Consider the following 19,917-nt stretch of genomic DNA (forward strand, 5'->3'; position numbering starts at 1 on the left):
AGCGTGTCCCATAAACCTCGTATATTCAGAAAAATTGTAACCCGGTACTCATTGAAGGAAGAGAACAGCGCATGATTTCATTATATTCGAAATTTTATAATCTTAAAGAAAGTCAAGAGTGAATTTTTCTGTCCGATAACTGGATTTGACGGGAAACAGCTGAGAACTGTAAAATTAACCGAAAATATGATTTATTTGGGGCACTCTGTATTTAGCACAGGGAAATTTTGCATGAAAAATTGGTTCTGGACTTCTCTTATGTATCCAAACAATAAATTGAAAAATCAGAACTACAATACATATTGCAAGCACACCCACTTTTCCATGTCTATATTGACTGGACTAAAATTATTGCATTGAATGGCTTATTTATGCTGTTGCATGCTTTTCTTTATAATTTGCTTCAACTTGACTATGTCTATTGTACTTCATGCGCTTAATAACCATAAAATATTCTATTCCTATCACCAAGCAGTTATACATTAATATTAGAACTACATATATTATCATACAGTGTCTCATATTTATATATTTTTATGAATTTCTCAATCCTTACGATCTGTGAAGATGATACTGTAGATTGTTCATATTCCCAGCTATATTCTAAGAGACCAATATAGAGAATCACTCATAGAGAATTAAAACACAAAATGCATAATGTATGCCGATGATACAACACTTCTAGTCTCAAGCAACACGGCTGAAGGATTGATCACAAATGCGGCCAGCTTTACAAGAAACACAAAAATACTGTAATGCCAAAGATCTTGTTATGAATGCCTCAAAAACAATTGAAGTTAATTTTAGTAAAAGAGGGGTCCAATTAACAAACACATGCAGTATAGATGAGAACGAGGTTGAATTTTTGGGCATTACAATAGACAGGGGCCTAACATGGAATGCACATGTGGATTCTGTATGCAAGAAACTAGGCTCAGGAATCTATGTTGTAAGAAGAGTGAAGTGTATTGCAACACTGGAAGCGGCAAAAGCAGCATACCATGCCCTGGTAGAGTCCCACCTGAGAAATGGGCTTATTGTGTGAGGGGAAATCGTCTGCGGGCAATCTAAAGAGGGTTCTCACACATCAGAAGAGGGCTATAAGAGTGCTGGCAAGTCTCAAACAAAGAGAGACATGTCGAGATGCCTTCCGTCATCTGGGCATCATTACGGTGACCAACATCTAAAATATCATGGAAGTCATCACCCATGTTAGACGGCTAAATCTCCAGAGAGGTACATAAATACGTCACTCGTCAGGCAGACAACTATGAGTGCTCCCAAGGCACATGAATGCAATATTCGAAGAGAAACCTTCATACATGGGCAGAAAACTTTGGAATTACCTACCGGAGACTTTATAGTCTGCTATTGTATTTCAGAGGCTGAATTGTATGAAATTGAAAAAAGAGTTAGTGAGTTTTTCAAAGGAATGGCCAGAGTAGGGAGTGAAAAAACTGTTCTTTTGGTATATCACGCTTATTTTCTGTCAGTTATGAGATATGGAGTAATTTTTTGGGGAAAAAGTATAGAGAATAATGGAAAATTCATACTGCAGAAGAAAGCCATTAGATAATTGATAAGATTGATACAATGCGTTCTTGCAGCCCTTATTTTGAGGAAAATAGATTGCTGATGGCTCCTGCTATTTATATATTAGATTTGGCAATCTTCGTTTTTAAAAATAGACGAATGTATGAGGAGAACCAGGTGAGTCATCCCCATAATACAAGATTCAGAGGTTTTGTTTACCCACATCATAGACTTAGCCTGCTGGAGAGTGGCCCGTTTTATATGGGAATGAAAAATATTCAATTCAATCCCATCTCACATAAGAGAAATTGAAGGCTTGAAGGAGTTCAAAAAACACTCAGGGAGTTCCTTATTGTATTCGTTAAGGTCCGGTTAATACGTCCAAACTTATCGTTTATCCCGTCCTGACTCACCTATCTACTGTAAATCTACTAGACCAAATACATCTAAAATTGGCAGGTATGCTCTGATCTAGGGGCACACTGAGAACTGATTAAAAAATTCCCTGCATTCAATTTTCAAAGATAAGTTACGCCCAAAATCTGCATTTTCTCAGCTTTTCGACCGTTAACGGTTGGTATTTGTTTGGTGTTTTTTGCTCGCGATGATAAACTGATTTTATTCTTCTGTCCACTCGTTCAACCTTTTCTTTCAAATCTGGCATGTTTGTGCGAGACTGGCAATAAGTTTGAGCGTGTGGATCGTGTTTAAAGTTGGAATCTTTGAGGTGATCCATTTCAGAATAGGTAGCAAATAAGTTTATGAAATTCTAAGGATACCTTCTCAAACCGTTTATCGAAAGAAAAATTTGATTTCTCAGAATTTCAACTCTAGGAAAATGTATATAATTTTTTTAATGACACTGAATTTGAAAATGAAAACAAAAATTTAAATTGTTTATTTACGTTTTTATTGTCACCACTAAAAAGTGGTTGACAATTTAAATTTGTGTTTTCATTATATAAAGTACCACAACATCACTCACAACACAAATTATTGTTAAACACAACTGTAATGGAATAAATTTCCCTAAGATTTATATTCTGAGAGATCAAATATGTACATTTTTAAGGAAATATCTGAGATTTCAACTCCAAGGCGAACGCCCACAGTAAAAGACGGTTAGGCTACCGTAATATGCAAACATAAGGGAAAAAATCAAGCGTTTGCATGCAGACGTGAGCAGTCATAAGCAGACAGACGACTGTCTGTCTGTGTCCGTTGTAAGCTTACAAAATTCGAACACCTGGGAAGGAATTTTTCCTTCGTTTATCCGCATACGTTCGTCTGTTACTGTGTGCGTTTGCCTTCAAGCGTTCATAACTCAAAAAGTAAAAACAATTGAAAAATGTATTTCCTTGGAGAATTATTCCATTTTGATTGGCAGATAGTATCCAAATCCAGAAACTTTGGAAAATCTAACCAGTGGAAAGATTCCAAGAGCATGATGAACAAAATCATGTAATACATAGTCCTAAACGGTCTTTTTTTAAGTAAATATTACACATCCGATAGGAGTTGGAGAAGGTAGTCGAGGCCAGCATGTCACTCGTCTGACCTTGCAATTCATGATTGTTAATTGTTCAGTTGCCATCATGCCCCTGTGGAACGCAGAACATCGCGTTATTGTTTATGACAGTGCAGAGTGGTAAATCAGTTCAACGCCTCTGTCGTCGAAGGTTTAACGTTCCTCGGTATGGTGACACTCCGAGCCGAAACAAACTAGAGATAATGCCCTTTGTAGTGAAGGTAGATTGATGAAAGGCAGCCACCGGGAACACGTCGCACAGTTCAAACTCTAGAGAGCATGGCAGGTATAAGACAGGCTATATTCCCTGATCGCGTTATCTCTAGATTGGGTTATCTGCATTGGCCTCCCAGACCATTCGATGTGTGATTTTCTTGTAGGGATTTCTAAATTCTCGTGTGTATGTAGACGAGCCTCGTACGTTGGGCGAACTGCGACAAGCTATAGAGCAGAAAGTCGCTCAGACCGATCATCAACTATTGAAGAGAGTGAAGCAAGCGTCTCCACATTTGTCAGCGTGAAAATGGACACCATCTCAATGATATTATTTTTCGTACATAAGTTAGTCAAATTGCATGTTCTAGAAACGTATTTCTGCCAATGTCAAACTTTAAAGTGGAGGAGTGTTGCCCATTTGAAAAACATCCGTTTCCCGCGGAGTACTCTGTACTTATCAGGCACTTCAATAATCAAATGATTAGTTTTATTTATATGAGAAAGTTTAGATCACAGCCTTAGCCGTCTCTCGCATCCCATGTGCCATTTTTTCCTATCGGTCCAATCTCCTTAATTCAGATTTCTGTCTATCATATCCGATTATACCTGTTAGGTCCATAATTCTGGTGGTCTATCTCTTTTCCTCCGATCAGGTGTGTTCCAATTCTGTACTCTCTTTGGCCATCTCTCATTTGTCATACTAACCATACCAGGCACCTGTTTCCTATCAATTCTACTGATGTATCCAAACTAATTAGTTTCATTTGATACCAAATATGTGAAGATGAATCTAGAGACTGACCTTGAGTTGATGCGAAGGCCTCTCGGCTTCATTGTCGAAGCACTCGATGGAAGACTCAGCCTCAGACAGCCAGGCCAGGAACTTGTCCAGCGATCGGTCCAAGTTGTGCAGCGAGTTCATCGCAGAGTGTAGCAGCTTGCCTCGACTGATAATACTGCAAAGTGCGTTAAAATACATTATTACAGCTTTTTATGTGAAAGGTGATAAAAGGTACTTAACAATAGAATCAAAGCTGTGAAGGGTAATTGAAATCAAAACGGGAATGAATACTTTGATTCAAAGAAAATAAAAAAGAAAGTATAGTGCTTGAGTAGCACCCTTAAGGTCCCAGGTTCAAACCAGGTCTAGGTTTTTTTTATCATGAAAAATTCTACATCATCTCTGAATACGGTGTTCAATTTATTGAAAAAAGCTCTGAAATTAAATATATACATTATATTAAATGTAAAGATAAGCATGGAAAGATAAACATTAAAGATACATGGAGTACTGAGTAGAATGCAGAAATTTTAATAACACTTTAAGGACCTGTTAAAAGGTTGGAAAATAATCTTATTGATAAGTATTTCCATTTCAGAGTAAATGATTGGGAACAATAAAAGATTGGAGAATAATTTGTATTAATATTAAATAACCTTATTGATGAGTATTTCTATTTCAGAGTAAATGAGTTTCTTAAACTGATAAACAGTTAATTAATTAGCTGGAAAATATTGTGGTGGATTCAATTTTTGTGAAATTAAATTAAAAAATTTAAATGAGAGAGCAATTGTATCTGGTTAAAACTGTAATACTTTGACTTCCTGGTCAAAGTAAATGATCAGGAAACTATGGAGTACTATTCAATTATAAGATTGATAATCAGGAATAATTGAATGCATAAATTTTAAGAATTGTAAAAATTATGAGTCACTAGATTGGGGAAAAGTTGAGAAAATATTCCTACTTATTGGGAAGTATTTTCTGTATAAGTATTTTATTTCAAGTAGAAATAAATGGTCTTCCATTTCATAATATTGTAATTTCGATATTTTAAATTTCTTTACAACTAGCATAAGAGCCTAGGGTTTAGTAGTACCTGACAGAATTTATTTGAATCTGAGAAGATTGCAGAAATGTAATGTGAAGGTTGATGATGACAGAAAACAATATTTAACCTTCAATAACTGAAATTACTGTGATATGTGGTTGATTGTTATAACAATGAAATATCAATAATATAGAGGAATTTTATACAAGAAAACTGTGAATCATAATACATAGGAACAGATCAGTTCTGTCACTTCAGTCAGAGTACATAAGTTTCTTAAACTGATAAACAGTTAATTAATTAGCTGGAAAATATTGTGGTGGATTCAATTTTTGTGAAAAAATTAATTAGAGCAAAGGAGGATAACCGATAATACTATAATTAAATTAAAAAATTTAAATGAGAGAGCAATTGTATCTGGTTAAAACTGTAATACTTTGACTTCCTGGTCAAAGTAAATGATCAGGAAACTATGGAGTACTATTCAATTATAAGATTGATAATCAGGAATAATTGAATGCATAAATTTTAAGAATTGTAAAAATTATGAGTCACTAGATTGGGGAAAAGTTGAGAAAATATTCCTACTTATTGGGAAGTATTTTCTGTATAAGTATTTTATTTCAAGTAGAAATAAATGGTCTTCCATTTCATAATATTGTAATTTCGATATTTTAAATTTCTTTACAACTAGCATAAGAGCCTAGGGTTTAGTAGTACCTGACAGAATTTATTTGAATCTGAGAAGATTGCAGAAATGTAATGTGAAGGTTGATGATGACAGAAAACAATATTTAACCTTCAATAACTGAAATTACTGTGATATGTGGTTGATTGTTATAACAATGAAATATCAATAATATAGAGGAATTTTATACAAGAAAACTGTGAATCATAATACATAGGAACAGATCAGTTCTGTCACTTCAGTCAGAGTACATAAGTCATTTTTGGATATTCTGACTTTTTAAGGAATATATTTATTGTTTGTGACAATAATAATATAAAGTGGATAAAAATGCATTAAAAATCATTTTAATCCACAATTATTGTGGATTGTAAAACATATTCCATTCATGACCTTGGTCAAAATCGGTTCTATTTCAGATGATAATGGAAGTTTTCTATTATCAGTTACAGTCACGGTCTCATAACTGTTGATCCCTGGACCGAGTTACCCCTTCAATAGTATAAAAACGCTACTACATGTAGCAAAAAAAAAGCTAAATTAACCAGCTAAGTTTTTGCTAGTTTATTATTAAGTTTAAATAATAAACTAGAATTATGAATTATTATCAGGCCATAATTTTAAAACTGAGAATACAGCAAACAGGTATTACTGGCTTATTAAACTTCCACCCGCGCCCGCACCTAGCAACTAAGGATCTTCTTATCAGACCACAACATTTTATAAGTTTGTTAGCCTCCTGTCCATAAAATTACAATATGATTGAACATTGTGATAGAAATAATTGGACACAAGAATAAAAACAATAACATTAAAAAATGTCCAGTATTCAATGAAGATGAGTAGCCAAGAAATTGAGTACACCAATTACTTTCTTCATTAGAATAATTGATGATTGGGAATTATCAAAACATTAAAAATCAAATTAGTTTTTTTCAACAAAAGAGAATGGATGAATCGTTCACATTATAATCGAAATGAATACATGCCATGTAGTTTGAGATGAAAGAAAAACATATTGGAGTTCCTCATCACACTAAATTTTTGTTTTTGCATAGGCTTTCCAAACTCATGCATAAATTTGCCTTTTAATACGTTGGGTCAAAGTCTTCCTTTGATACAAAATGGACATGAATTTTTACAATATTGGACAAGATGTGCACAAATCCAACTAGACTGTTGGAGAACAACATTCGCTGGAAATACGGATTAGCAACAAAATTCATCTTAACTGTGTATTGGTGAGAATGATGACCATGAATAAGCAATTGTCCAACGAACTACTTCATCATATATGCACCTTTCATTCATGATAGGTTGACCTGTCTTTTGTTTACAACTTTACATGAGTAACATTGGGATGAACCTGCAAATTATGCAATTGCAAGTCTATTTTCATTATTGATAGAAATAGAATTGATAGGAACCAAAGATATATATGGAACAACATGAGCCCAAAATATATAACTTGGACTTTCGGCTTAGAAATACAGTAGGTTAGTTGGTACTGTATCTGTAGTACAAAATACAAAATTTCAAGCCTTTTTCTGTTATCTCAATCCGATTACTGTCGACTATTGCTATTTTAGACGGGTGTGAGTGTCCACACTGAAAATTTTTGCTGAAACAGTTTGGGCGAATTTTATCATATTTGACAAACAATGTTTGCCCGTGGCCAGTCTGGTCGCGTCACCAAACAAAATATTTCTAAGTGGGAAGAACAGGTTCTATGTTTTACAGCAAACACTGTAAATGTTTGGAAAAACATTTTTTGTTTGACAAACAATGATTGTCCAAACTTTTCAAAGTGTTTGTCCCTGAGCCCCTCAACAAACATGTTTGCCGAACATGTATGTGGAACATTTGTTCAGTGTGGACACGCCTTTAGAACGACACAGTATGAGAGACTACCATTGTCACATTACTTCAGGAATAAGAACGACTATCGGCTTGATTTAACAATGAAATTTGGAACATATATCATGTGATATCTTCTTACGCTATCTTTTCTCTAGATCCATACTCACTTGGAGTTGAGATTGCTATATCTTTGGTTGACATTTTCAGTCATCTTCTTGACCCTGGTTGTATCATCCTGTTGGTAGACTGCTATCAGCTTCTGCGTTAGTTGGTTGAACAGCTCGATCTTATGTTTGTACTGGTGGAGATCAACATGGAATGACTGGAAAAAATATAAAAGTGCCAATTTATTGGACATTTACAAAAATTAACATGATAAAATCATTGAATAATCAACATTCAGCTTCAATATTCTTCAACTTATCAGAACTAGTTTTAATATTCTGCAATTATTCATCAGCTAATCTAATACACAGAACAGAGAATGGTGGTGATTACTACCTGAACTCCAAGAGAAATCAAGTTACATAATGTTCTAAGAAGAAGAACTTCTTTTTGATTTCATTATCAAGTTTTCTCATTTTTCAATCTTTATTTGAAATAGGGGAAATTTTCAAAGTAGTTGTGAAGGTGATATTGTGTTAGTTATCCATACTGAATAAAAAGGCATTTCAAACTACAGATGAATTTCCTATATTTATGAGTATCTTGATTTCAATTAATCTGTATTTTGAAACTCCTCATATAGTAAGAGAAACTTCCCTACTCTACTTTTTATTAAACTTGAAGTAGAAAACTTCATAAATAAAGTGATACTGTCATATTCCTTCTCTCAAAATTATAATACTGATCTATGATGTAGGGGAGTTTTCTGATATTATAAAGAAGCACAAAATGATTTTTCCTTTAATGCCAGAATGGGAAGTTTCAGTCTTTTGTTTATCCAAGAGGAATTAGTGAATTACTAGGATCAAACCTGATCATGAAATCCTCGATAGCTATAGCATCTGGTTTTGATATCAAAGTTAGTTCATTTGACGATGAAAAGATGAAAGTTTACCGTACTCGTAATCCTGATGGTAATAGCAATAATGATCAATAGCATGAGCAAATAACGTTAGCCAGTATTCTAGTTTGTTCATCAAAGCAACGTCACTGGCAGATATTCATTACTTTGACCACAGTAACATTCATCCATAGAATTTATTAGTTTATTCTCAAGCCTTTCAATATCATTATAAATTAATGATGCGAACATTATATTATTGAAATTCATTCAACAAAAATAAAATAACTTGATAATTCTTTTCTATGAGATGTATAATAATACTTCAAATATTTATGACAACTTTACAAATTAGTCGCAATTTTCTTACACAATGAAAATTGGTCTTTCTTATTATGAGTATCTTATACGTTTGTCATCACTATAATGTCGTATTACATACCTACTAAAATCGTATTCTACTTTTTTCAGGGTTTAACTTAAATTAGAGTTTAACTTCAATCCACTGCTTGTCATGATGAGGTGAATGATATTGATAAATCAATGGATTTGAACCTGCTTTAAATCTCTCTCGCTGAATTACAGTATCAAACTTCAATTGGAAGAGAACTGCAATTGGAAGGTTCACATCCAATCACTCAAAAAGCACATGAATATGATGCTTCGTAAATTTTATTTATTGAAATTCATTTGCCCTAGAGAAATTCTGAGATCTGTTTATTTCGCTATTGCAAATAGCAAGCTTCAATATGGGCTAAGCTGTTGGGGGGGGGGGGTGCATATAAAACTAATTTAAACTCTATACTTATTGCACAAAAAAGATTGATTAGAATGATGACATCATTACATAGGAGAGCTCATTCATTTCCCTACTTCCAGGCCTTGGATATATTGCCTTTAAGGCATTTATATATTTTCAGGGTCTTGAGAATATTCTTTTTAAGAAGTGGTCAGATTACAGGGAATACCTTAGTTTTCTCAAACAGATTGAGAGACAGAAATTTGGTTGTTCTTGCAAACCATTCATGTGAAGCCTTCAAACGGTTTTACGATTACAGTGCTCCAAATTCCTTTAATAAGTTACCTCTACATATTACATCCACAGGCTCACTGATAACATTTTTTAAGAAATTGAAGCACTTTTTATTCAATTTTGATTTTGATGAGATTGAGGAGTTCTTTTTCACATGAATTATTTTTTTACATTCTTTTGGCAATTTCTACTATTGCTTCCTAGGGTTCTAACAATTTTTCTGTCTCAGGATTATTATTTATCTATTTTTTTCATTAATATATTATGACTTTAGCTCATATATTAATATAAAAATGTATATGTCCTCAAATTCTTCTTAATTTATTTTCCTAGGATTGTATTATACCTTTTGGTTTCTATAAATAACTTCTGTAATGTTCACTCCTTTCAATTCATTTTCTGTGAATAGACAAAGATTTTCTGTTAATTTTTTTTCGAGGCTTCTGTCTCTTGCAAAGGTCAAATAGTTTAATTTTCAGAGTGGGTAACTTCAACTCAGCTAATAGCTTATGAAGTACCTTAATCATAACTCTGACGCTACATAATGTTTTTTTAGTTTTTAATTATTTTCATTTATATAAATAGAATTAGAAGATAATATTATATTATGTATTTTAGTTTTTATTTTTTCAAGATTATTGTACTGATTTGTTAAGTTCATTTAATTTTGTTTGTAAATTGTCAGTGTTATGAATAAATTTCAATTTCAATTTCAAACTTCTCATCAGGACACATAGAATTAGCTCAATTTAATTTGTAGAATACGATCCAGCATTATTTAATACGTAATACTACTCTATTTTCCAATTTTCTGTGAGCCACAGACTGGTTCCTCAAAATAATTGTTTTCAGAATGCATAGTAGGCCTATATCGATAATTATCAATAGCACAAGGAAAGAATGTCAACACGTACTCTAGTTTGGAAGTCACTGTCCTATGTTTTTCAATTATTAGACTATTGCATCATTTCTATCAATTTTTCAAGATATTGAACATTTTCTCCTCTTTTATCGATGTGTTTTATTGATTTATTCAGGGTTCCTTTTCTGTATTGCTCATAAATAGATTTCATTTCAATATTATCTTCAAATAAGGCATTCTCTCAAACTTACACAGTATTTTGATTTATAGTCACACTGCTATAATGCAACTATAATTTACAGATTTTTATGCAATAGATATATTTTAAAATGTAAACAGTTTACCAGGTATGAGGTCTGTTAAGGATAACATCATTAAGATACTCTTCTGCAGCGCAGTTCACATCGGTGCTGAGTCAATTCCACATTTATCTGGTTAATGATTAGATTTATTGCTTTTCTAAGGTTGGCCACTAACAATAGAACATGCATGATACACATGATGACATCATACCTTGTTGCGACATCACAGGGAAAGGCTTTGAGCAGAATTTTTCGGGGTTATTTTTACTTTACTGCTCTGTTTGAGGTAATAGTATTTTAGCTACAAGGACGGGAAGAGGCCCTTTGCAGGCGAGAATGATGTTTCCAGTCGAGGCGTTAGCCGAGACTAGAATTTTATTCGAGCACTGCAAAAGACATTCACGTCCAAGTAACGTACACTATTTTTTGTCATACTAATCTAAAGAAGAATAGAAAAATTGAGAAGAATAACAGAAGAATTAAGAAATAGAAAACATTACCTGCTTGTGCTGATGTTACTGAATGCATTCTATAAACCTAGTTTACAAATTCCGAATTAGGAATTTTGTGGAAGTTGACAAAACTTCCACCTGGAGTGCTGAAGGTGGTTTTTTTGTAGCAGTTATGCTGTTCCTATTTCGGAACTAGGAAACATACTCGACTGTAAAGAAAACATATGGTTTCATTACAGTATAGTATGCTACAAAGACCTTAAAGAGATATAGACCCACAATGCCTATGCCTTCCCAATGATAGCTCATACTTGAAATTGAAGGCCACCATTGGGGTATTTTAGCATGATATATTATATCTATATATCTGTAATGTTATAGATTACAAAGGCATTGGTATGTAATAATCTTATAGGTTGCCCCCTCAATGGCCGATTTCAATTCCAAATACGACACTAGCGCTGCATGTGGGTCTATGCATCTATAAGGTCTTTGGTATGCTGTAATGGGAATCATATGTTTATTTGTTCTGCAAACAGCTGTTTGCCGGCTTGATTTCATGTGCGGAAAACAGCTGAAATTGAATGACTATGACAAAATAGTTATTTGTGCAACTAGTGCGCAAAGTGTCAGTTTGCTGCACCGAAAGAAACGTTTACGCCCGAGCCGTAGGCGAGATGGAATGGAATCTTGAGTGCAGCAGAGGAACTTTGCGCACGTATTTCACATTAAGTTTTTCCTACAGTTACCATTGAATATGAAAAGTGGGTAATTATGGGTAAAATTGCCTGAAATCCATCAAATGTTTTTCTGTGTAATTTTATTATTGATAAAAACCTTAATCCTAAAATCCTAAAGTCCTCGTTGTCCTTGGTTATAATATATTATAATGAATAATAATTAGCGCGTTGTGCTTCGTTGCACCTCTGCTCACTATAGCAGCCCAGTCACTGTTACCAACTTCATTTTTATTTTGCTGCACTGTTGCTCCATATAACCTACTAAGTATTTTGCGTTGCCATGTTGCAAATCTGGAGTGCAGAAAAATTTTTCCCGCACTAGAGCGGAAAAGTGATTCTTTGCGTTCTGTAATCAGTGCAGCAATGGCCACTTTTCAACGTAACTGTAGGAAAAATTATTTTTCCATCAGTATAATTTGTAATTTTCCAGTGGTTTATTAATTGTTATTGTTTGTTTATTTTATGTTAGAAGCCTTTCTCTGATGACAAACATGCATCATGGTGATGGGCATGGGTATGTGCATGATAAACATACATGTGTATGCATGTTTATCATGCATGTTCCACCGTTAGTGGCCAGCCACTATGGGTCATATGCACTACGTTCGATAACGCCAATCTAAGTTCACATGAAGATATTGTCACATATCATTATAACAATATGTTAGGTATAGTATTTCATTTTATATTGTGCCTTTATGAAGAGGGCACAAAGACTTATGTATGCTAAATCTGAATTATCAAATTATTATTTCAAGCCCTTTATATTGTATTCCTGACCTTCTGCTCCCTGAGCTGGGCCTCGAGTACATCAGCAGTGTAGCCAACTGTGTGCATGTTGTCAAACTTTGTCTCCATGCGAGTGAGCCACGCCTCTACTTCGAGTCGCTCCCGCTCATAGCGCTGGCTGTCACTCAACATGGCGTCCAGCTGTGTCTTGCGCTGCATCACTTTAGCGTTCGTCTCGTCCCAGTGCTCTCTCAGTTTAGTCACTGCAAACACAATACATAAAACATGTTAAATAATGATATACAAATATTGCTTTGGAAGAAGTATCAAGTCGCTGTATGCTGAAGTTGAAGAGGGCCCAGAATCTTAAAACGCGTTCCTGATTCACATGACTTGTATATAGTTCAAACTAGCTATGGATGTGTTTATTTTTGGTAAAGAATGTCAATGATTTCAATATTAACAAATCTCTCTACCTCTCTTTCTGGTTTCTTGAGCTTTTATTATTATCAGTCTTTGAAATTCGAATGAAAAGTGTATTACATTTTTGTTTTCAAAGTGGAATTAATGTTGAATGATGTATTGAGACTGAACAACAATGAACAATATAATAAGATTGATTCTATAAATGCATAATATGAATGAAATTCAATTTCATTTGAAATGCAGCTCATTTCACTGATACATTAGTTCAAGATTCACCAGTTTTCAAGATGATAGTTTAAAAGACATGATGAAGATGAAAGAAACAATTTCAGATTTCAAGAGTTTTACAAGATAGAAAAGATATTTCCATAACCAGAATTTTGTTTCATATTCACAATAAAATGAATCTATGCTAATATTATGTACTGTAATCTATGAGAGATTGATGTCGGATTACGAAAAAATAGTTTTCAGAACAGTCTGTCCTAGACTGAATGGGACAGTCTGTCCCAAAAGAGTGAGGATGAATGAAATTACATAATATTGATGAATTGCTAGTCACCGGATGATACTTTTCAAGTTTGCAATTGTACAGTATTGAGTTGAAAAAGTTAAGATGAATAGAATAGCCAGAATAGCATATAATAAAGTTTGGGGAGTCATCAGTGCTTTCAGAAAAATCAAAAATCATTTCATCATGAAATTTCTTAATAATATAAGAAGTATGTTATTTGTAGACAAAATATCAAATTATCGATACACTGTAATAAAACTCATACTGGAAAGCTTAAGAGCATTATTGCTTAATGAGGAAAAGCCAACATTTCACTACAATACAATGTAATTTTTTATCAGGAATATTCAAAATTTGTGCATATAATTTTTCAGAGAACAAATAACACATAATACATTACAAAATCTCATCAAAACATAAATGGCCATTATTGGAGGCATTAACAATGTAATGATGAATAATATTATTAGCGATCAAACTTTGTTCTGAAATCCATCGTATTAAACGAACAAAATAGCCTACCATGTCCAATGCCTTTGTTGTTTGATAAGTATTGTCTGAGATTTCAGATGAAATAATGACCAATTATTTCCGGGGAGTAGAGTGTTTTCGTTTAATGAATGGGTTTATGAACCAGGAAAAGGATATTTAAACCAAACATCGCTTTTGTAATGTGATCATTATGAGCTTGTCAGAATGCACCTTCAATGTATTACCTATCAATTGATTCATTTTCAATTCACAATATAATCCCTTGTTATTATACCATTTATTGGAAATATAATAAGGATATGGGGAGGATAAAATTAGCTCAAAACCAAATACATTCCAAATTAAATAATAGGGCCCACGTATAATAATTAGTACAAAAGATTTGTTATTTGCTAAAAGTTGATTCTCTAAGAACCATTTTTATATGTTGTGATATAATATTGTCAACCTCTTATGTCCAGTTTTCTATTGTGTTAATGATATAATATGCATTAAATTCCATTGCATTAATGAGTTGAATGACTTTCATTTTCTATTGTCTAGTTGTGGTCCTTAAAATTTCAAAAAAATATCTCCAACGATTCAATAATATTGATAATATCTTGCCTTCTATTTTTATGACATAAATTAGTTTCAATGACAAGGTTCTGTCTTTCACAGTACATCTAAAAATTCTACAAAGTATTTATCTGTACAGTGATGAGTGACACATCATCAATACTTATTTTTAAACGGAATTTTGACATGCGTTTAAACTATTTTTCCATAGCTGAAAGAAAGGAAATTAATACATTTGTAAGCGTTGCCAAACAGTCTAGTTCATAATGGAGGCTGAATTTGAAGGCCAATGTTAAGAGTGTTCTCTAATCTTCATCTATAGGAGCTTTCCAAACTGAGATTTTATGATGTGAGGATGAAAATAGTTGATAGCAGAGCTCCATTTACTACAAGTAACACTTCTCATGCCATAATTTTCAAATCAATTCTTACTTTATTGTAGATGTAGACCCCTAACAGAAACCTGTGAGGTACTTCATTGAAATGCTATCAATTCATTATTCTATTATTGCTTCATATGGTTGTCCTAAGATCTAATCTTATAGATAAATATATGAGAAATATTTATTGTAGTTGTGACAGCAAGACTATTTCTTTGCGCATCACAGAGAATTCACAGGAAAAAACAATTTTCAAAACAATACTAAACGAGTTTAGAGGAGGCATCAAATTGACACGTTTAATTTAATTCGAAGGCGTGAAATTAAGAAGGGAAAAACAAAATTTAGTTGACTTGTGACACGTCAAACGTGTCACGTGATGAAAAGTTGGAACCAAGTGCCTCTTGGGAAGACGTGTCACTCCAGTCACTTGCACGGCAATTTCGCCGCTAATGAAAACTGGGACAAAACAAAAGCTAAGTGACGACTGGTGAGGAGCACAATGAAAGAGGAAGAGGAGGGGGATAAGGAAGAGGAGGAGGAGGAGGCCGAGAATTAGGTGGTTACCTTTAATACTTGAATAGTTTTATTTATAAAATAGCCTTTATAAATAGTACCCTTTTTTGGAAAGATTTTAATACAAAATCATATATTAAAAACACAAATTAAAACTACTAGTTTCAATGTTCCACATCATCTTCAGGTAAATTTCAAATAAACGTTTCACTAATGAATAACTTTATAGACTTTAGTAATTATAGGCTAGTAACTTTTTTTTATTAATATAACGTTCATCTGAAATTTATTTTTAAAACCTGAAGATGACGTGAAACATCGACACTAGAGTAGTTTTAATTTTTGTTTTTGACCTATTATTTTATATAAAAAACTTTTCAGGAAAGGGTAATATAATGCTATTTTTAAAATAAAAATGAGTAGCCCTGAATACATACATTTCAAGAAGATACTTAAATAGTATACGTGTAACACTGAATTTAAAAAAAATTGTCTAATTGTATAATCAATGAAAATTTGTTTTATCATTGATTGAAACAATAAAAATAGAATGACTGAAAATTTTCAATTATGAAAAAATCAATTAAATTAATTCTAAAGAAATACAAAATTTTGTCTTATCCGTAATAGCATTGAAAATTTATTTCATTATTGAACCAATAATTGCGGATGATTGACAATTTAAAACAAGCAAAATAGTAATTCATTCATTGAATGGAAACCTAGTTTCTAGGAGCAACGAAGGGAGAGATTCAATTGTTTGGGAGTTGGTAGCATATTCTAATCTCTCCGTCCAATTCTTTCCACAGAATAACTTTCAAGTCAAAACGACGTTTTTGATGATCAAATGCGCCAACTTAAAAAGCAAATTGGATTTTAAAACATAGTTTCTCTAACTTTTGATACTGTACTTACCAAAGAAAAGGAATAAAACAGCTTTTAGAAGAAGCCTCAACTTGAAACGGACTTGGAGAAAGTTTTCTCACTGAATGGTAATTGGACATCTCGAATTCGTCTTCGAGCAGGAATTTTGCCGAGGAAAAGAACTCTATTGCAAAACTTTGGCATTACTTGATAAGATGGAATGTTAAAACGTCCAGAATAATTGGAAGGAACCGTTGAATATTATTCTCATCGTTTTGTAATATTTTCTTATGGAAACTTTTCATTATCATTACACTTGGAAAGATTTGAAAATCAATTAATTTGAAGATATTTCATTATCATTCCACTCCAAATGTTTTGAAAGTATCTGAAGAGAAGCATGGTAGGAAAGGAATCTTCCTAACCAAATCTATTATATGAAGGATCGGAAATAAATTCCCATCAATAAGGCTTTATTCTCAAATAGCTAATTTTATTTTTTGGTGGGTAAAAAAATAATTAGAAAGATCAGTCACTCTCCAGAATATATGGCGACTGACTACTGTATAACTCTGGAGTGTCTGTCTACTTTTCTCCTACGCATCTCTCATCAAAAAAGATTATCAAAGATTGAAAAATTGTGGAAACTAGCATGATATCTCAGTGAGACATTTTGCCATGAATCATATTGATGATAATATTCATTAAATCAAGTAATAAGTTCACCAATCATATAGAGGAAGTGAATTACAAAAAAACTTTGGCAGAGCAATGAATGAATCGAGCCACGAGCAGAAAGACAATAATCATAAATATGAGATTAAATCATATAATTATTGGAACATTAATCACCCATCTGTATGCAAAGATAAATTGAATTTCTAAATCAAATGTTTAAATTGATCGAATTTTGAACTGAGTACAAATATACAAGGAAATAATGACCAAAATGTCAAATGAATGTATTACCAAACTGAATAAAAAAAAATCTTTTTCAAAATCATTTTCTTATACAGGGACCGGCATATTAATCTGACGATTTTGTAGTGATTGTTATGTTTGAACCACTGTCATTGAAAAGGCGGGAATGTTGTACATCGACAGGTGTATTCTTGCCATTTCAGTAGCCAGTATGTCGTGGTCAAGTGATCATCAAGCGATTGTGATTGAAGCTTATTTTAAAAATAATGACTCAATTATTTTAACACAGAGTTTATGTCGCAGACATTTCAATAATTTAAATCGACACGCGCCTGTTCCCAGTAGGAAAACGATCTTGTTGTGGGTGAAGAATTTCAGGAACACGTTGTCCGCTTCAAAAACAAAACCAACAGAACGAAAACGAACCGTGAGAACGCCTGAAAAACGCCCGAGTAGCTGTTACACGGTCTCCACGACGTTCAGCAGCGAAACATGTTGTTGCGCTAGCCATTTCTGGTCGAAGTGTCAGACAAATTCTTCATTCAGACCTAAAATTCCATCCGTATAGATAATGTTAGTGCAACAACTTAATGCAAATAAATTATTGGGCACATTGCAAAGCCGCTTGCGAGATCATTCTCGAAAATGTCCACCAGGATGTCGTTTTTCTTTCAAGTGACGAGGAACATTTTCATTTGTCGGGATTTGTGAATAAACAAAATTACCGTTATTGAGCAGCCAATAATCCAAAGAACTAGAGAAGGCAATTCAACGAGAAATTGAAGCAATTCCACAAGTGATGATTGAGCGAGCAATGGCAAATTTTAGAATTAGCTCAAGTGAATGCGTGAGAAGTAACGGACATCATTTGGCTGACATAATGTACAAATAAAAACTTTGTGAGTAATCTATCTAATTCACTATAAATAGCAAAATTTGATCTTCAATATGATATATTATATGATTTAATTGTACGAAACTCACTTTAGTTATTATCCTTCAAAAATCGTCAGGTTTTTATGCCGGGCCCTGTACATAGGGCTTTTGGGAAATTTCGAAGAACACAAAACATATAGAACAATTTGTAGGAACCACTTTTCACTGTTGCTATTCTCCGTTTATAGTTGTATTTGATGTTTCGGACCAACCTGCATGTGAAGGGGTATTAGTTGTCTTGATGAAGGGAGAATTATTCCTCCAATCTGTACTGTAATGAAGTATAATGTGCCCCATACAACAGATCGATGAATCTCTATTATTGCACGTAATCTAGTCAGGCAGAGCATGATGATAATGGACGAATTGGAGCTAGAAATGCATCCCAATAAGCTCAATGAAGCGCGAGAAGCGTTCGTTTCAAAGCTTTCGAAGCGGAAAATTTCGTGAAAGAAAAGAGAACTGTTGCTGATTGACTGATAAAAATGAGGGTAACAGTCGCTAGACAATGGATAATAATGGTGGCACTAGACGTACTCAAAGAACAGCTTTTCACTAGAGAATAGAATCAATTCATTATTGTGTGATTATCCATAGATGGAGAAAAAAATGAGTTCATTATTGTGTGATTATTAATAAACGGATAAAATTACTATTGTATTATCGATTGTGAATGAGAAAAAGCACATGCATTCTTGAAGAATGATAAAAAACCTTTTTAAAGTGGAATACAAGTATATGAAATTAACATTTTTAAAATGTAATAATGATTGTCCAACGTAGTGATCCGTGGTCCACTAGTGGATAGAGTGCTTACGTAGCAGAATAGAGATCCCCGGTTCAAACATGCTCATCACAAACAGTTTTTGAACAGGTCACTCCCGTGTTGGGCTTTAGTTGGACGGGCTCGTCAAGTTGTCGGTCCCGGCTGAAGTATGAGAGTTGTGAGGCCCATTGACCGCTTAAATGATATAATCAGGAGAGGTGAAACTTCCGTCGGGAACTCCCCACCAATAAAAGCCATACGAATATTATTATTAGTCTAGTGTCGTCCAACTGATGAGAAGCATACAGATTAACGATGGTGACATTATACTGTATTATTGTTCAATAATACATGAAAACTGATGAAACTTGAAGTTGATGGAGATAACAGTTGTTTCTTTCAATTATAAAATTTTATATTAACTGATTGAATTAACCATTCCGAACGAAGTATTAATAGAGTATCATGATGAAGAAATTTCATTTTTGTTTCGCTGAGGGTGATGCTCTGACGCCCACATGAGCTCTAGGCTTGTGCGTGGGTAATGATGATGAAAAATGAATGGACCTACAGTTTTAGGTGGGTTCCGAATAACCTGACTACTGTGTCTATATAATCTACAAGTGAGCTAAAGTGTGAGTGTGCTTGGTAAAACGTTCAAATAATAGTTTCCATGTTCTTCAGTGTCCTAAAGTTGTTGTAAGTATTCATTATTTTAGCAAACCTTCAGGAAGATCAATTAATTGATCATTGAGTTAACATT

General features: G+C 33.5%; 1 protein-coding gene across 1 annotated transcript in view; it reads right to left on the reverse strand.

The window, feature by feature from the left end:
* LOC111057041 (dystrophin, isoforms A/C/F/G/H) overlaps positions 1-19,917 on the reverse strand; it is a 608,133-nt gene that overhangs the window by 244,394 nt on the left and 343,822 nt on the right. Inside the window, exons 49-51 of the mRNA XM_039431878.1 lie at positions 12,833-13,044; positions 7,825-7,979; positions 4,080-4,233 (exon numbers count right to left, since the gene is read on the reverse strand). Of these exons, the coding sequence (XP_039287812.1) occupies positions 4,080-4,233; positions 7,825-7,979; positions 12,833-13,044 (521 nt within the window). The remainder of the gene's footprint in view (positions 1-4,079; positions 4,234-7,824; positions 7,980-12,832; positions 13,045-19,917) is intronic.

This window comes from Nilaparvata lugens, chromosome 7, assembly GCF_014356525.2.
Source record: "Nilaparvata lugens isolate BPH chromosome 7, ASM1435652v1, whole genome shotgun sequence".
NCBI lineage: Eukaryota > Metazoa > Arthropoda > Insecta > Hemiptera > Delphacidae > Nilaparvata > Nilaparvata lugens.